Below are 16,995 nucleotides of genomic sequence, written 5' to 3' on the forward strand. Positions count from 1 at the left end.
GCCAATTTCAACCCTAACAGATATCAATAAGGACCCTAGGATTGACCAATACTAATGCCAGGTCTGATTGAGGAGCTGGGGATGAATTGGGGTTTGACCCAATGGTGAACTGGTCTTACCGCTGTCACTGTTGTCATCCACCAGAATGATCTCCTTGAGGAGCTGTGGTGGAGTGTGGTTGACAACGCTGTGCACAGACCGCAGGATCACTGACAGAGCCTCGTTCACAAAGATGAAGACCACGGCCATCTGAGGAAGGGCACTTGGGTAGGTCATCTGTTTGCACCTGTGAGGACAGCAGAAAACACATAAATCACCAATGAAATAAATACATCAATAAATCGATAAACAAACCAATAAACAAATAAACAGATGACTAAGTGAATAAATTCCATTTGAAGAATACACAGTGGACTCCAAGAACCTCAATCGCTTTTAAATGGAATAATGTAAGCTTTGCTTGCAGTAGATGCGTGGGTGTGCCGCACTGCTGTGAAAGAAACACAAAGCAAACTCTGAGTCCCTCCACTGGGTCAAGGGTAAAATGGGAGCAAAACCCACACTTGCTAATTGGTCAGGTCCAGGTGCACACATCATGCAAGGAAAGATCACACTGTATAGTGGGCTTACTGGCTGGGACTGCTTCCATGTTGTTCCACTGAAATAGCAACCCTGACCTGCTGTTGTGTTATATAAGCAGCTCCAGCTTCAGTCACTGTGCTTATTAAATATGCTGCTGACTATTAAAAGGCATAGGTTGTATTCATGATCCATATACTGTAGTGGTTGAAAGCTTTGTGGGCTTTTGTTTGTCTGATTACCTGTAATAAGAAAATATACCGCTAATGAGGTCACAGATGGAAACTTGCAAGTAAAGAGTCTTGCAGAGAAATCAATCCTGCTCGATTGTTGTTTCTGATCCATGTAAAAACACAAGGCACGGGGTCAGTCCTTTACAAATCAAAGTGCGCTCATTTTTATAGGCTACATAGGCAATTTATTTTATTTGGTAATTATGTTGTTTTTGGAGTAACACACAAAAACAAGGCCACCTAGAGATTTTTTTTCAGCTTTCTACTGAACCTGGTAATGAGGTTACATCATTCAGTTATTGAAAAACACTTTACCTACAAGCATCATTTACCCTGTATTGATTCAGAATGGTTTTCAATACAGTGTGTGTGTGTGTGTGTGTGTGTGTGTGTGTGTGTGTGTGTGTGTGTGTGTGTGTGTGTGTGTGTGTGTGTGTGTGTGTGTGTGTGTGTGTGTGTGTGTGTGTGTGTGTGTGTGTGTGTGTGTGTGTTTGTGTGTGTGTGTGTGTTTGTGTGTGTGTGTGTGTGTGTGTGTGTGTGTGTGTGTGTGTGTGTGTGTGTGTGTGTGTGTGTGTGTGTGTGTGTGTGTGTGTGTGTGTGTGTGTGTGTGTGTGTGTGTGTGTTCTACCAACAAGAAAACACATTTCACATTTTTAGATTTTTAGTAAAATTGTTACTATATGATCTGCAATAACCGATAAAGACTGTAACTAACTAACTAACTAGCTAACTAGCTAACTAACTAACTAACTAACTAACTAATTAACCAACTAAAGAACTAAGGTCAGCACTCAGATATCCGTTACCCAGATACACGTCAGTCGCACTTGCCACCCTTGTATTAAGAATAAAATCAATCCTCATTATATATATATATATATATATATATATATATATATACATCTATATATGTACGAATGAATGCACTTACCCATCACACGTCATTTCCAGCTCTGTCACCAGTTTTCTTCAGCGTTACAACGCAGTTGTATGTATGTATGTATTTATTTATTTATTTAATCTCACATGCCAGATCTTTATTGTGCAGTTATACATTGCTTCCTCCACTTTCACATGACGAAAATGCAGCAAAAACAATGCGAACGAGACAAGCTACTGTAATGTAACAGTTAATCATTAAACAGTTTTAGATGCTGTGATGCATTTTTGTTTTTTTAATCTGTGATCTTTAGTTGCTTTTGTGCATTTTAATTTGCAGGTGAACTGTGACATTAGGGCCTTATCCAGCTCTATATTCTGCAATTTTGAATACTGACTTTGGATACTGTTTTAATTTTGGAAACTGGTCTTGTTGTTTTTTTGCTAAATCTTTTGCTAAATTGCATTGCCTTTTAGATTTCACGCAGTTCTGCACATGGGTAACATTTTTATTTCATTTTGCTGTTGGGTCATAACAGGGAATTTGACATATTGCTACAATACGTACCAGATTTAAAAGTATGCACTGTATTACACCTGTCCGGAGTTGCCTCTTTTGGCAAGTGATATTTTCAGAATCATATTATTCTGAATTAAAATACTTCTTCTGTTGAAAATATAATACTGTACCAAGAAAATCAACTACAGTACATCTAAATGGAAGCCTACTTATTTTAAAACACAGTTGTTTCAGCTATGTATATTTGACATTGTATCTTTGTATCTAAAAAATCGGACAAGGGTTGGAAAGGGCTAACTAACTAACTAACAAGAGATTTTAAATAAACTGTATGTGGAGAGGAGAGAGTTGGGGGTATGAATGAAAAAGTAGGGTGTGCTTCCTTTAAGATTGGTAGCACCCTTACTGGTGTTAATGCTGACTATCCCAATAAAAATGGTTGCTGTTGTTGGGCTGCATTGCAGTGTGAATTGCATTTTTGTGTCGTTAGCTCAATCAATTTGAATGGCTTGAAAAGAACAGGGTGTGTGTGCTGCAGTATGTGGAATGGAAACATGTTTCCCTAAAAAAAATTAGACGGGGGAAAAAAAACGAATAAAGAAACAGTCGGTAATATTGAAAGGGGAATTGCAAACACATGTTCTTTGCACAGCTCAGTATAACTGCACACCTCTTTGGATTATGTGAACAGAAACACTCAGTTACAAACAAAACACACGGCTGCAAGTTACTTTGACCACATTTGAACATTTGGGCAGTGTGTTTCAGCCCAGCTGAGTATATCTGTGTCACATGACTGTGTTCTTTTCTTTCATTGTTGCCCAGCTCAGCTCCCAGAAAAAGAAACATGTTCCATCTTAACAGTGAAATAGATGTGAACAACACATCTACAATGCAATACAAAAGCAAATAATACAATAGTCAAGCCGTCTATACAATACTTTACTGTGTGCCAATAAGGAAAGCATTACTGTAGCCCTCAGCTTAGTGGTGTGAACCAATTAGACTCAGTTGTGACTACCGCCCCCTCCACTGCCATTTATACTCTGTCTCAAATTGTTCCCATTAACGACTGCACAGGGGTCCAATTGCCTCAGCCATTGTTTAAAGGCATTATGAGAAATAGCTGCATTCCTTCTCTAAAAGCTTTGGAGAAAGTAAATCATCCTCTCCAAGGTCCTCTTCCACTGCATGTTAGATGATGCTGATGCTGCTAAGCACTGAAGAAAGCAAATTGCTCCCTCACATTTATTGTTTGCTTCTGAAATTCTTGCTTTATGAGCGACATAACATGAAACAAGCGGCACTCGTTCATTCCAGTTGCTGTCAACCGAATATCCATGATATTGAAATAAGACTTAAGGTTTTTTTTTTTTTATGTTTTTCTACTGCCAACAGCTCCTTACTTTTCAGTGGGCTTAATGTCCCGTAATCCACATTGAAATGCCACCTAACTAATCATTTATCAACAGCTTGTTTACAGGACGGGAAAACTCCACTAGTCCTTCCTGAGCCAGTGCATGACTCCGCTGGTGCTTAAGTGATAAGGCATATTAATGCTGCAGTGTTGATATATGTCAGGTCTATTCATATTTCACACTGTAGGGTGGCTTTGTTGCTAGTCTAAGTAATTGCTTTTAGAAGTAATTTACAGCAAGCAAAACAGCCTGTTAGGATTTGACCTTGCAGCAGCCTACTATGATGGCTGCATTTAAACTGGGTAGCATGTTATGCACTCGACAAATTGGACATGATTTGAACAAAATAAAACATTTGTGTGGCTGACTAGACTGGGTTACACAATGCACGTTGACATGGCTGCTAAAAATCCATAGTCCAGTAAAACCTCAGTGGTTCAAGCTTCCATGTGACGAACACTGCTGTTGTTTTATCAGCCCCTGGTGGCCTGCCTGTGTGCATTTCTTCTCTGTGTTCTTTCTATTTCTGGTGTTAACAATACAGTGTTGTGATTGTATTGTAATTATAATCAGAAGTGCCTTCATTAGGGATATACTAATCAGTATGAAAAAAAAAGATCAACCAAACGCAGTGGAGTTTGATGCTTGGAGTTAGAGTCTGAGTCCATGTCCTTGAGCCGTGGTTATCTCTCTGTTTTTGCTGTGTGAGGATTGCACTGCAATAGACGCCTGTCATGTGTCAAGGGTGCTCATCTTTAACATACACACAGTTCATGACAATAACACGGATCTGTCACGATATTCTGTGACGCAGCCTGTCACAATATGAGCCAGAACCACACGGGACCCGGGCGGGATCGTCACGTTTCAGTGCTTGAAGAGTTTCTCAAATTGTAGAATAATGGCTTGGATTTCAAATAATTGCATGCATACAACCCCCAAAAAATTGGGTGTTCACCATGTTGGAGCTTGAGTGTGCCTACACAAGCAAAATATTGATGACTGTGTGTGATGCTGGGAAAAAATGTAGTAAATTACCGAAGCAAACAAACCTATGTCTGTGGGAATCCAGGAATTATTCTTAAAAAATTTGTATACCACCCAACCAATGCCTTACAGTGCTGTGCATGTATTTGTCTGCAGATTCTGTATGTTATGAAGTTGTATTTTGAATGATCACATGGCCAATGCAGGTTATTTCACCTTGAATGACGAATGGAAGCATGTTGCCTGGGTGCTTGTTGGGGTACTGGCCTACAAAGTGCCCTGAATATTTGGGGGGTTGGAGTTAGGCTTTAGAGTTTTACAGTTCTGCTGCATTAGGGTTAGGGTTAAGGTTTACCCAATACAGTAGCAGTTTAGCCAGCACATGCATTGAGCTTTACAGTGGATGTCTTGTGAATACCCCTGCTTTTCAGATAAAAGCAGGTGGGGGTGGATCTGAGGGGCTATAAATAAATATATATAATTATGGAACATTCGGAGCTGGGCAATTCAGATGCAGCTTGTTTTGTTAAACCGATGGTGAACAGAGAGTAAATAAGCGGCAATTCACCTTCTCTTTCACATATAGTTTTTTGTAATCATTGCGTTTCATATACTCTTGAAAGGTGCCTGCCAGCTGAGTGCTTGAAAATACAATTATTTTTAATTCTCTTCTTTTCAAAGAGTGATTCTTTAACAAGTGTTTCCTGTTTTTTGTACATTTCTGAAATAATCTCAGGGTCTTATTAAAAATCCAATGAACAAATTGATTTACAGCACTGAGCATTCAAAAATGATATGTGGCCTGTAGCATCCCGCATGGATATTTCAGTCGAGCTGGTAATATTCTATAGGCAGAGGTGATGTAGGTGAGCTGGAACATCGTTCTGGTACTATATATTCTATAGGCAGAGGTGATGTAGGTGAGCTGGAACATTGTTCTGGTACTATATATTCTATAGGCAGAGGTGATGTAGGTGAGCTGGAACATCGTTCTGGTACTATATATTCTATAGGCAGAGGTGATGTAGGTGAGCTGGAACATCGTTCTGGTACTATATATTCTATAGGCAGAGGTGATGTAGGTGAGCTGGAACATCGTTCTGGTACTATATATTCTATAGGCAGAAGTGAGGTAGGTGAGCTGGAACAGCGTTCTGGTACTATATATTCTATAGGCAGAGGTGATGTAGGTGAGCTGGAACATCGTTCTGGTACTATATATTCTATAGGCAGAGGTGATGTAGGTGAGCTGGAACATCGTTCTGGTACTATATATTCTATAGGCAGAGGTGATGTAGGTGAGCTGGAACATCGTTCTGGTACTATATATTCTATAGGCAGAGGTGATGTAGGTGAGCTGGAACATCGTTCTGGTACTATATATTCTATAGGCAGAGGTGATGTAGGTGAGCTGGAACATCGTTCTGGTACTATATATTCTATAGGCAGAGGTGATGTAGGTGAGCTGGAACATTGTTCTGGTACTATATATTCTATAGGCAGAGGTGATGTAGGTGAGCTGGAACATTGTTCTGGTACTATATATTCTATAGGCAGAAGTGAGGTAGGTGAGCTGGAACATCGTTCTGGTACTATATATTCTATAGGCAGAGGTGATGTAGGTGAGCTGGAACATCGTTCTGGTACTATATATTCTATAGGCAGAGGTGATGTAGGTGAGCTGGAACATTGTTCTGGTACTATATATTCTATAGGCAGAGGTGATGTAGGTGAGCTGGAACATTGTTCTGGTACTATATATTCTATAGGCAGAGGTGATGTAGGTGAGCTGGAACATCGTTCTGGTACTATATATTCTATAGGCAGAGGTGATGTAGGTGAGCTGGAACATCGTTCTGGTACTATATATTCTATAGGCAGAGGTGACGTAGGTGAGCTGGAACATCGTTCTGGTACTATATATTCTATAGGCAGAGGTGATGTAGGTGAGCTGGAACGTTGTTCTGGTACTATATATTCTATAGGCAGAGGTGATGTAGGTGAGCTGGAACAACTTCATGCGAGTGGAAATACTGTAGAAATTAGATCAATACATTACCTATTATATGTGTTTCAGTGTACTAATAAAATGGGAATTTGTAAAATAATCATTGTTTGATAAAATCAATATTTTAGGATTACACCACTGTCGCCATTGTAATACTGTATTCTCATAGTCCCTATGAATATTGTCCACTGTCATATAAAGTTACATTCACTCACTCCTCTGCAGTTTCTGTGTGTTACTCCTCACCTTGCCATCAGAACTGGAATGTTTTTTTGTTTTTTGTTTTATTTTGTTACATAAGGAGGTCTATTTTAATATATATGCAGTGGTGGTTCTCAATACAGCTGAGGATTTCCTATAAGGTCATCTATTGACCCACTATTTAACATTATACAATACAAATACAGAGACATGTAAATAATAAGATCATTAAAATGTACCCCCTGGGTGCATCACATTGTATTTGCAGCTACAGTATGCAGCATGCATTACAATATGAAACTGCCCTCAGGCACATGTGGGTGCTGAATCCAGCAAACGATATTCAAAAGCTTGGTGAGTCACATTGCAGAAGCAAAACCTGCATGACGTTAACTAGAGAGCACATATCCCTTTAACTTGCAAATAAACACGGTTAACAACATTGACCAGCTCATGTGAAAACTTTAAAAAACAAACCATACCAGTCCTGGAGGGGGTTTTAGGGCTTCTGCATTTACAGAATGAAAGGAGAACTAGAGAACGGCTTACTGTACTGTATATATATGTAAAGATGTAAGAAAAATGAATCTTAAAATATACTGCTTACAAACAAAGAAAAACAACCTACTGTTACTTGATGTCACGGAGACTGACGCAAACTGAAATGGAATTCAGCTGAATTGCATGAGAAACCTGTGTTTAAAGACTCTTTTTCATCTGGTCCAGTCAACACCATCGACGTAACATTAGCTGAATATTTGGAATGGAACTCCTATTGTAGGGTTTTGTATGATGTCTGGAAAATGGAGTATAAATGGTATAAATTTACTTCTGTATGTGGTACGATTGATCAACCTGAGGTTGCAGCCGGTTCCATCTGCAGTCTATAATCCAATCTGCAAGTTCCAAAACAGTTCAATCTATTCTTCCTCCTATGATGAGGTTTTAACCAATCACAGGCCAGGACTTCCAAACACTGATTCATATATATATATATATATATATATATATATATATATATATATATATATATATATATATATATATATATATATATATACAATTTCAGTTTGAGAAAGCCTAGATTAGGCTGCTCTCTGTCTCAACTAACTCTCAGAAGATGAGAAAAGTAGCCTGATCACTATTTTTCCAAGTTGCTGTTGTGTATTATAAAAAAAAATAACATAATCAAAGTGTTGAGTGCCATCCATTTTGAAAACAATATAAAAATCCTGTGGTGATTCTGTGCTTCAGACTGTAAATCACATTCTACACACAAAGCCAAGCTTGGACCCCAAGCTGGATATTAGATTGTTATAGATTGGATAATACAATTTATTCCTTGAATAACATCTATAAAAAGGGATGCAAAGTGTATTGTTATGTAATTATTGTTGTTGTTATTATGTTATGCAGTCTTCTTAGATACAGCATGTATCCACGCTGGATGGCTTTTGGTAATGACATGATAAATGGTTCTGGTCGTCTCTGCTCATCAGATGATAGAGACTTTAATTGAAATGAATAGCTAGTTAGGAAAGGCCCCTAGCATCTGTACAAAAGAGAAATCAATATCATATCTGATGGGCAACATGTGGAGAGCATCTATTAAACACCCTAGTCATCGAAGAGCACTGCTCAATAGCTCCTGTGCAATTAACTTCTAACCAAGCACTGGAGCGCAAGGTCTTTAATGTGCTAGCTTTGTTTCATGAATTGAAGTGAACAAAAATGAGCTTAAATGTGTTCTGGTCAGTGCTGCCTACATCAATACAGTATAACAATAATGAAATAGTAACTAAACAGGCCCTAAAACACAGTTAAAAAATGCCCATGACTAAGAATAGGTTACTTTGCATATTGGCAGTCTCCAGTTGTTAAATACCCCTTCTCCTCTGGGCAGTATTTGACAACACAATCTGATTGTGAGCGGAGCACAATATTCATAGCATTGGTGAAGTCATCTGCCATTAACCAACTTAAGTTAGACAAATTCCTAAAAAGGTCTAAAAGTCTATTAGTATTTGAATAAACAATACCGTGCTTATGACTGAATGACTGACTTACTTCTTTGGTCTGTAGTCCGGAATGGATCTGTCCAGCGATATCCTGTCGCTCAGTTGGGCGTTGTAGCCGTATTCTTCATACTTGCTCTCTGATTCATGGCTGTCATCCCTCAGGGTGGCAGCGACTCCTCCTTGCCCCAAACCACCAGGTCCTTCCACTAATCCCATTGGTTTGGCAAGACCTTTAGTAGAAAAAAGATGCATGGTGAAATCTACCTGAAGCCAGAATGTATTCTCTGCCTTACGTTACCCAACGTTAACCATGGCACCATTGTGGGCAATTGTTGGTTGTGATCTTCTGTACTGTACTGTCCGACCATGTTCTGAAACTCCATGGTCTGATAATGAAAATGCATTTTGAAGGCGACTGCCACACTATGGATGATGTTTTAAGGTTGTGTTCTAATTTGAGCTTGATTTAGCAGATTGAGACTCCCACACTGGGTCTTTGAGATGAATCCTGCCAACATGGCAGAAGTCTGTGGCAATTATTATTCTTGGCAATAGCTGAACACAACCTGAATACAATTACCATCAAAACCCACAATAAGACATACAATGCTTTACAAATCACATGGGATGAGTAATATACGAATGTATAATGCATGAACTGAATTTTACTTTAACTAATCAATCACAATAAGTAACTTACTGACATCAGTGTGTTTATATCTTCCATTAGGTATTTATCAAAGTAGCTTCCTCATCTTTGTTTTTCTAATTGCAATGATATAAAATATATTTAAAAGCATGAATGACATTACGAACTGTTCTAAGATTGTTAGAGAAGGACAGATGTGTTACTTTATGCATTATGAGCTGTTACTTTAGTCTCACTCATCAAACACTCTTATGAAATAAGTACCTTTAGGAGAATGAATACAGTGAAATAACAGGCCACATAAACAACACACAAAGGACTGTTTTAAAGCTTTGAAAAAATAAGAATAAACTCTTAAAAGAGCTTCATGATCTGATACTAAATCAGTTACTGTGGCAGATAAATCTATGCCATCCCCAGAAACTTTGATTTCATTCAGATCTCAATATATTAATTAATAAGGCAGAGTGAGCTGTAAACTGTATCAACAGCATGTCTTTAGAAATGACCCAACGGACTTTGTCATCATTTATTTATTTTGATTTTATTTTTTGGGGGTCACATTAACTAGATTTAGTGTCGGGTTCCAAATATTTAGTTTCATAAATGATGTTAATAAAAGACAATAGAAGACAATAACCGTAACAACTCTTGGATATGAAGGCCGTTTCCAAACTCTCCAGTTGATTGTTAATCAGGTGGCAGGCAGAAAAAAAACATGTATATACAGGTATACTGCTTTTTTTATACATCAAATAGATACAAAACTGAGCTTTAGTCTTCAGTCTGTCAATATCAATCTTTGGTCTTTTTGGCATGGTTAAAGACAATTGAGTTATTTGCAATATACTGCCTATGATTGCATTAACCCTCAGGAGGTTCACTTAGTTTTAACACAGCTCTGAACTAATTAGAGGGGAAATAACTGGTGTTAATGGCAAGCCAGTCAGTTAACTAGGTTTACAATAAGGAACACAAGAACACACATTGTTCACCATCATGTTGATATTCCTTTTAGTCCTGTTTTTGTTTTATGGGAAATGACGTATGGCAATCACTGACTGACAATTGCCCATAATGTACAATCCTTCCCCAGTCCAAGCTTTGGTAAATCTCCAGATCACAATCAAGGCGTAGCTGCTCGAAGGGCTATCGGAGCTATGAAAAGGTCATTTATATCTCTCCCCTTGGGGGTAATTTCTTAGTCAGCAGTAAGACCTTAGCCATACAGCTGACAGTGAAAAATAGATACCAAATATATTGTTCCCAGATCCTGGAAGGTAAACGCCACTGCTTGCATCATGAAGAGTGACCCTCTCACTGTACATGATTGAGTTCTGCAAAGTTTCTGCTTCAGTAGGTGGCTCTGTATCAGCCTATGCAGACAAGCAGGCTTTGCACAGGCTGAAGGTCATGCTAGCCCAGCTCACTGCTCTGCAGAGCTTCTGCTCAGGATTATACATTGTAAACTACGATTGATTTGGGGAAGATATTAAAACATGCACAGTAAAACTACCTGAAGCCTCAATAAACTGAGCGACAGAGACCATTCTTCTGTTCTTTAAGGTGTTTAACACACGCAGTCACAATCAAGGGGGGAAACAAAGACACAGCTTGGGATTTGAAAGACGGCTGCCACTTTACAGTAAGTGCTTATTTATGTGAAACATGCGAGTCATTATTTCAAATGCATTGGTGTTGCATGCTCTCTAGTGTGGTGTTTCAGGTTAGCACAATTGAATTGAATCATACGTAAGATGAGGCACAGGGTGTGATCATGCCCGCTCCTTCTGTGATGCCAAAACAGTACTACTAGATGATGTGGTGCTTCAAATTAGATAACAGAATTTATTGCTGCTTTCAATGCACCCGCAGCCTGACTCTGATTGAACCAGTTAATCAGAGTTTTATTGGTCAGAGCTAAGATCTGAGTTCAGAGCTCTGGGTCGTAGTTCTTCCACCTGCCCTTAACCCAATAACAATTAGAATTCCTAAGCAGGTTTAATAATCATAGACATATTCTTGAAGCATGTGCACCGTCAATGGCAAATTGAACTACAACTTAATTTTACAGTGTAAAAGTACAGAAACAACGGGACACACCTGAACTCAATGTGATTTTGCTTTTGCTCTGCTTTGCTTTGAAATATGATCCAGAAAGTTAGAATGCTTTGCTCCCATCCTGTACTACTCTGTATTGCAAACTTGCTCGGCAAAGACAAAGTCGTGCATATGCAATGATATTTGAATTGCTATTTACTTACAAGTGTTACCATTAGATAAGGAGCACATCCTCCTGCATGCAGGGAGCTCTGTGAAGTTGGGATTGTGACAGCATTGTATTATTAACAGCAAGGCTTGTGTACTCATATTCTGTACAGAATCCAACTATCAAAGGTGTTGGCAATATTAAAAAAGACTAGCTTCCCCCGAGGGGGCACAGTGAGGGATGCATTTGTTGTTTGTAGGACACGCTGTACTCTAAATGAGGCCTGTAGAATACACCTCTCTGTGAATGATTCAATGCTAAAATAAATCTGTGCATGCAAACCTGATGCTCTGAGATGATAAATATTTATGAAACAAATGTGCTCAGGGCGATCTTGTTGTTTAAGAGCGTAAATTATGACTCTCTTAAGAATTCTTTAGTGGCTGAAATGTAACAAATCCATAAAGCATTCATGGCAGTAAAATGGCTTAATTAAGAATTGGTTTATTGCTCAGCAGAGCAATAACTAATGAGAACAGGTCACCAGGCTAACGATTCCCCACCTGTAGTTCAATTCGTGTTAATAGCCACCTGTTAATAATGACCGTCTCTAGCGTTTCTTTGTCTGCAGTCCTGATTTAGAAAGCGGAGATCCAGGCATACCTCCCTCTTGAAACCTGTAGTGCGGATTGTTTATGACAGCTTTCTCCAGTCTCACCCACCCAGACCCTGAACGCTTCCCTTGTCAAGAAGAATATAAGGGTGGTCACCAAGTGCACTGGTTACAGCCTTTATGTGTCTTCAACTGAATCAGCTGTTCAACAGCAGGCTGTGCTATGAATCAACGGGAGCTTGTGTGACATGTGCTTATCAAACTGCATTGTGTCCTGTTATGGCAGGATAGCATAATCTGGAATCCAAATGTGAGCCGACACACATGGTGACTGGCACTGGGTAATATATATGAGCTGACACACACTTTGACTAAGCTTTTATTATAAGTGGTTAGTTTCATTACTTGTAATGTCATAAATTTTGATTTACTCTGCTGTAACAATGGCTATCTTGCTAGCACTATACAGTGGAGAATTTATGAGGAGAGATAAAATGAATCCATCTGCTTTGACAGAGAAAACAGTTAAGTGAATTTATATGGAAGACAAAGATAGGAAATGAATGGACCAGCCAAGCATTGGATGTCATGGACTGAACATAAAGCATCTTCTTTAACCTGCATCAGTATTATGAGTCAATCAATTACACAATAATACAATGAAGTTACAAGACAGAGCGTTCCAGGCACAGCCTGATATACATATACTCTGATTCTCTATTGCACACATGGAAGAGGGTTCCCTGCCAGATCAGCTTTGAAAAATCATCCAGCAGTGAAAACATCTTCTCCGGAGCTCTGAGCATTCGCAAAGGGTTCTTCAACACTGTGCAAATACAATGCAGTCAGATGAATGAAGCTTTCACCTTTCAGGAAGGAGATCTTGAATTAGGTAATTGGTTAACCATACCAGATGATCATGTGATAAGAGTTACTGGCTAGACTCATAAATGCACTATTTCTATATACAGGGGTAGTGGGGGTGGGCTCTTCGGAGATGAAATACAAACAACCAGAGGCTTTGATGAACACGAATGTTAGTTCTAGAATTTCCAAATTATCTGAAGAATCTAATTCCATTAAGAACATACCGAATGTCAAGTATGTCATAGACTGATCATCAACACCACAAAGAAGCTTGTCTGGCACTAGCAGCTAGCAGAGCTTTGCGAAGTCAATGCCACAACAAATAAAAGCACCAATCCCAGTCAAAATGGGAAGCAAATGTTACTAAGGGGTGGAATATAGTATATGTAGAACACTATTCAACAGGCAACTCAGTAGAACTTTCTGTTCTCAAACCTGCTGCAATTGAGCGCAATCTAATTATACCTTGCATTGGCTGCTAGGAATTGCAGGGCGGAGACAAGGGAAAGCAGGGCAGCTACAGCAAACAGCTCTCAGTCCACACAGACTCCAAAAGAAACAAAACGAATAGAGCGTTGTTAAGGGAATGTGCAGCATTTGCCAGATCTCCCAGAAAAAGGGGAAATAACAAATGGGATATTGCATTTGTTGTTTGTTTGTTTTACAATTTTCTGCTCTTTGATGTATGGCATGTGTTTTTCAATTTGCTTGGTTTTGTTTTGTTAAATTGAGATCGTTCTAAATGCAGAGATAATCTGAGCGACGTCCTTCAGACACTGATGTCAATCACTGTGCAGAAAGGAAATAACAACAAAGTGCATTGCTGTGAACTTGAACCTGCCTTCCCCAATGCGCTGTGCACTCTCATAACTGCATACCGGACCCTCTTTTACAGAGGTGAAAAATAATATTTTAACAGCATAGAAGTGCTGGAAATGGCATGACATAAACAGGAGTCCCCTTTAAAAAGATATAAATAATGGACAACACTTGAAAAAGAAGGAGCAAGAGAGAGAGAGAGAAAGAGAGAAAGAGAGAGAGAGAGAGAGAGAGAGAGAGAGAGAGAGAGAGAGAGAGAGAGAGAGAGAGAGAGAGAGAGCAAGGTTTTACATTAAGCACAGGGTCAGTTTAATGGGAGCAGGAATTTTAAGCCGCAGGCTCATTTGATTGGATGCACACTTCATCACATCGTTCCCCTAGTGTAGCTGTAATGTTCACATGCATTCAATCACTAGAGCTTGAGCACTTTTATAGCTTTCCAGTAAATGTATTTTATGGAATGGCAAAGCATTATGATGGCTGCATCCCAACACAAGGCTGATCACAATGTCATGCTCTAATGATGAAACTTCAATGTTAGCTGAACCAAACTTGTACCCGGTGAGTGGGGTTTGGTGGTATAGTGGTACAGAAGGGGAATTTTAAGTAGGAATGTTAAACCAAGGTCCTCTCTATTCTGCAGACATTAATGATTCTATGTCACTTAATCATATTTCCTTTTATATATGTTATACTTAATATTTGACTGTAACTGCAGTTAGATAAACATACTTATTAAACAGTGTGGCACTATACACTAGACAACATGTTCTTCAGCCTGAATCTACCAAAGGTCTAACACCAAACTCCAATAGCAAAGACACACTAGTATAATAGTTATTTAATGTATTTGTGTGTTAAACTACACTTGCAAAAATCACAAAAGCATGGATTTGGTATGAGCATACTAACACCACTGACAGGACACGTGTGTCAGCCTACAGATGTTTTAATTTCTTGAAATTATTTGGATTTCTTTATATATTTATTCATTTATTACAATTTTTATACAACAGTCTTCTCAAACTGGAGAAAAAAAAGGTGTACAAGCCTGCCTGGTACAGTGCAGTAGCTTGTTATAATTACCGCTAATAACTAACCTCGATATTTAAATGATACTATTTCATTATAATAGTCTTTAATCCCGTACCATTTAGTTGGTTGTAGACCACGTCCTCCAGGTGCTCCAGTCTTTCAAGGATGGACTGTTTGTCCACAAAGTTGCCGACCTTGGCGTTCCGGCTTCGGATCCTTTGATCGGAGCTCCTTCCGACCTGAACGAGCTCCTCTGAGCGGTCCTGGATCCTGCAGTACACCGAAAACAATATAATCCCCACAAAAACCAAAATGTTAACAGTCAGCAAAGTTTTGATCTTCCGTGCCACAGCCATTAAACCCGGCAAACATTCAACCAAAGGGCGTACTCAGCCTAAGAAGCTGCAGGAAGAAAACAAACATATAAACAAACTAACAAAGAAGAATCCGATCAGTTCAGATGAATAATGTGTAGCTGCTATGCCAGGTAAGGTTTGAAGTGAAAGCAGCAGCAGTCCGTCCGGTTGTCTACATACAGCGTGCGCTATCCTTTCAGCACCACGCCGTCCAGAGAGCTTCAGCGCCGCACGCTTAAAGGCTAAAGGTTGGGAAAACTGCGTCGTCAAAATATCGCATTTCTCCGTCTGCAGCAAAACAGCGTGTTGTCTAATTAAAACGCAACTTCAAGATGAATGAGTTTGCCTTTTGAAACACTTCAAATTCAAATTCCGTATAGTCAACACACCATCGCCTGCACTCAGTATGTTTGTTTGCACTGTGACAAAGGGTGCCGCTCTCTGTATTTCGACAGCCGTACAAATCATAGAGAACAGTCGGACCGACGGAGGTTTAAATATCGGACGATTGTTTTTCGATCCAGCTTTAACAAAATAAAAAATAAAAGATCAGTTGCATTACAATCAAACCCTGTCAGTTCTATAGCTCAGAGATTCGTTTTAATCACACGATCCTTTGCAAACTGCTTACGATTACAGGATCCTTTTATTTTATTTTATTTTATTTTGCTTTGTATTTTTTTTTTTTTTTTTTTTGCCTCTAACTCCTAGCACACAGAGTGTGCAACTGGACGTCAACAGAGACACTTGTTTTGTTCATTTCTGGCTGCAGAAAGTTGAAGCAGGTCTGTGCTCGGATGCTGTGATGTGTTGGTGCTGCTGCTGCCTGCCGACTGCATGATTCTTCAACCCGAGCTCTCTCTCTCTCTCTCTCTCTCTCTCTCTCCGCCTCTTCCAGTCACTAGCATCTAAGCATTGCTGCGTGGTGACGTTGCAGAAGCACATTCATAAATATTCAAGGACCCTTTTTTCTGAGTCCATTTACCGTGCTCGTAGGGATTCTAAATAGGAAAACATCCTAACAGTGATATACAACTAGATACTGTACAACGACTGCTAAATGCCCTCTCACTAAGCACATTAATAAATAATTAATAATAATAATAATAATAATAATAAAGGACCCTTTTTGGTATAGTAGGTTGACCCAATCCACACAATGCAGCAGGCGCGCATGCTCATTAAGCACAGGGTAACACGCACAGCCCAGCTGCGTCTAGTTACTTCTGCTTAAGGTTGCCCTGTGAGATATAGTTTGATTTGTAGACTGATGGACATTTTCTCGCAGCCCTTCTATACATTTATCATACATTCATTATAGTACAAATAACATGTAAGCTATAATAAAGATTGATAAGAAATGCTTACATGCATATAATAATAATAACAATAATCAGTAGCACACATGTTCAAATCCAGCATGCACATCCAGTTATGTGTTGTTTCTTTCATATTTCCACCCAGTCACTCTTGACTGTTTTTTTCTTTGCAGTCCACAGTTACTAATTGCTCCACTTGGTACAGAGGGCACCATTGCTATAGTATTTGAGCGATTGTTACTTTCTGATGTATATCAATGGTGATGAGTCACAGAGAATTGACAA

At 39.1% G+C, this 16,995-nt stretch overlaps 1 protein-coding gene across 1 annotated transcript in view; it reads right to left on the reverse strand.

Moving 5' to 3' along the window:
* The window catches only part of galnt9 (polypeptide N-acetylgalactosaminyltransferase 9), a 48,254-nt gene extending 32,014 nt beyond the window's left edge, over positions 1-16,240 (reverse strand). Inside the window, exons 1-3 of the mRNA XM_041228993.1 lie at positions 15,151-16,240; positions 8,893-9,073; positions 120-286 (exon numbers count right to left, since the gene is read on the reverse strand). Of these exons, the coding sequence (XP_041084927.1) occupies positions 120-286; positions 8,893-9,073; positions 15,151-15,391 (589 nt within the window). The 5' untranslated portion in view covers positions 15,392-16,240. The remainder of the gene's footprint in view (positions 1-119; positions 287-8,892; positions 9,074-15,150) is intronic.
* Between the last annotated feature and the right edge of the window lie 755 nt (positions 16,241-16,995).

The sequence above is a fragment of the Polyodon spathula genome, chromosome 25, assembly GCF_017654505.1.
Source record: "Polyodon spathula isolate WHYD16114869_AA chromosome 25, ASM1765450v1, whole genome shotgun sequence".
NCBI classification, from domain to species: Eukaryota; Metazoa; Chordata; class Actinopteri; order Acipenseriformes; family Polyodontidae; genus Polyodon; species Polyodon spathula.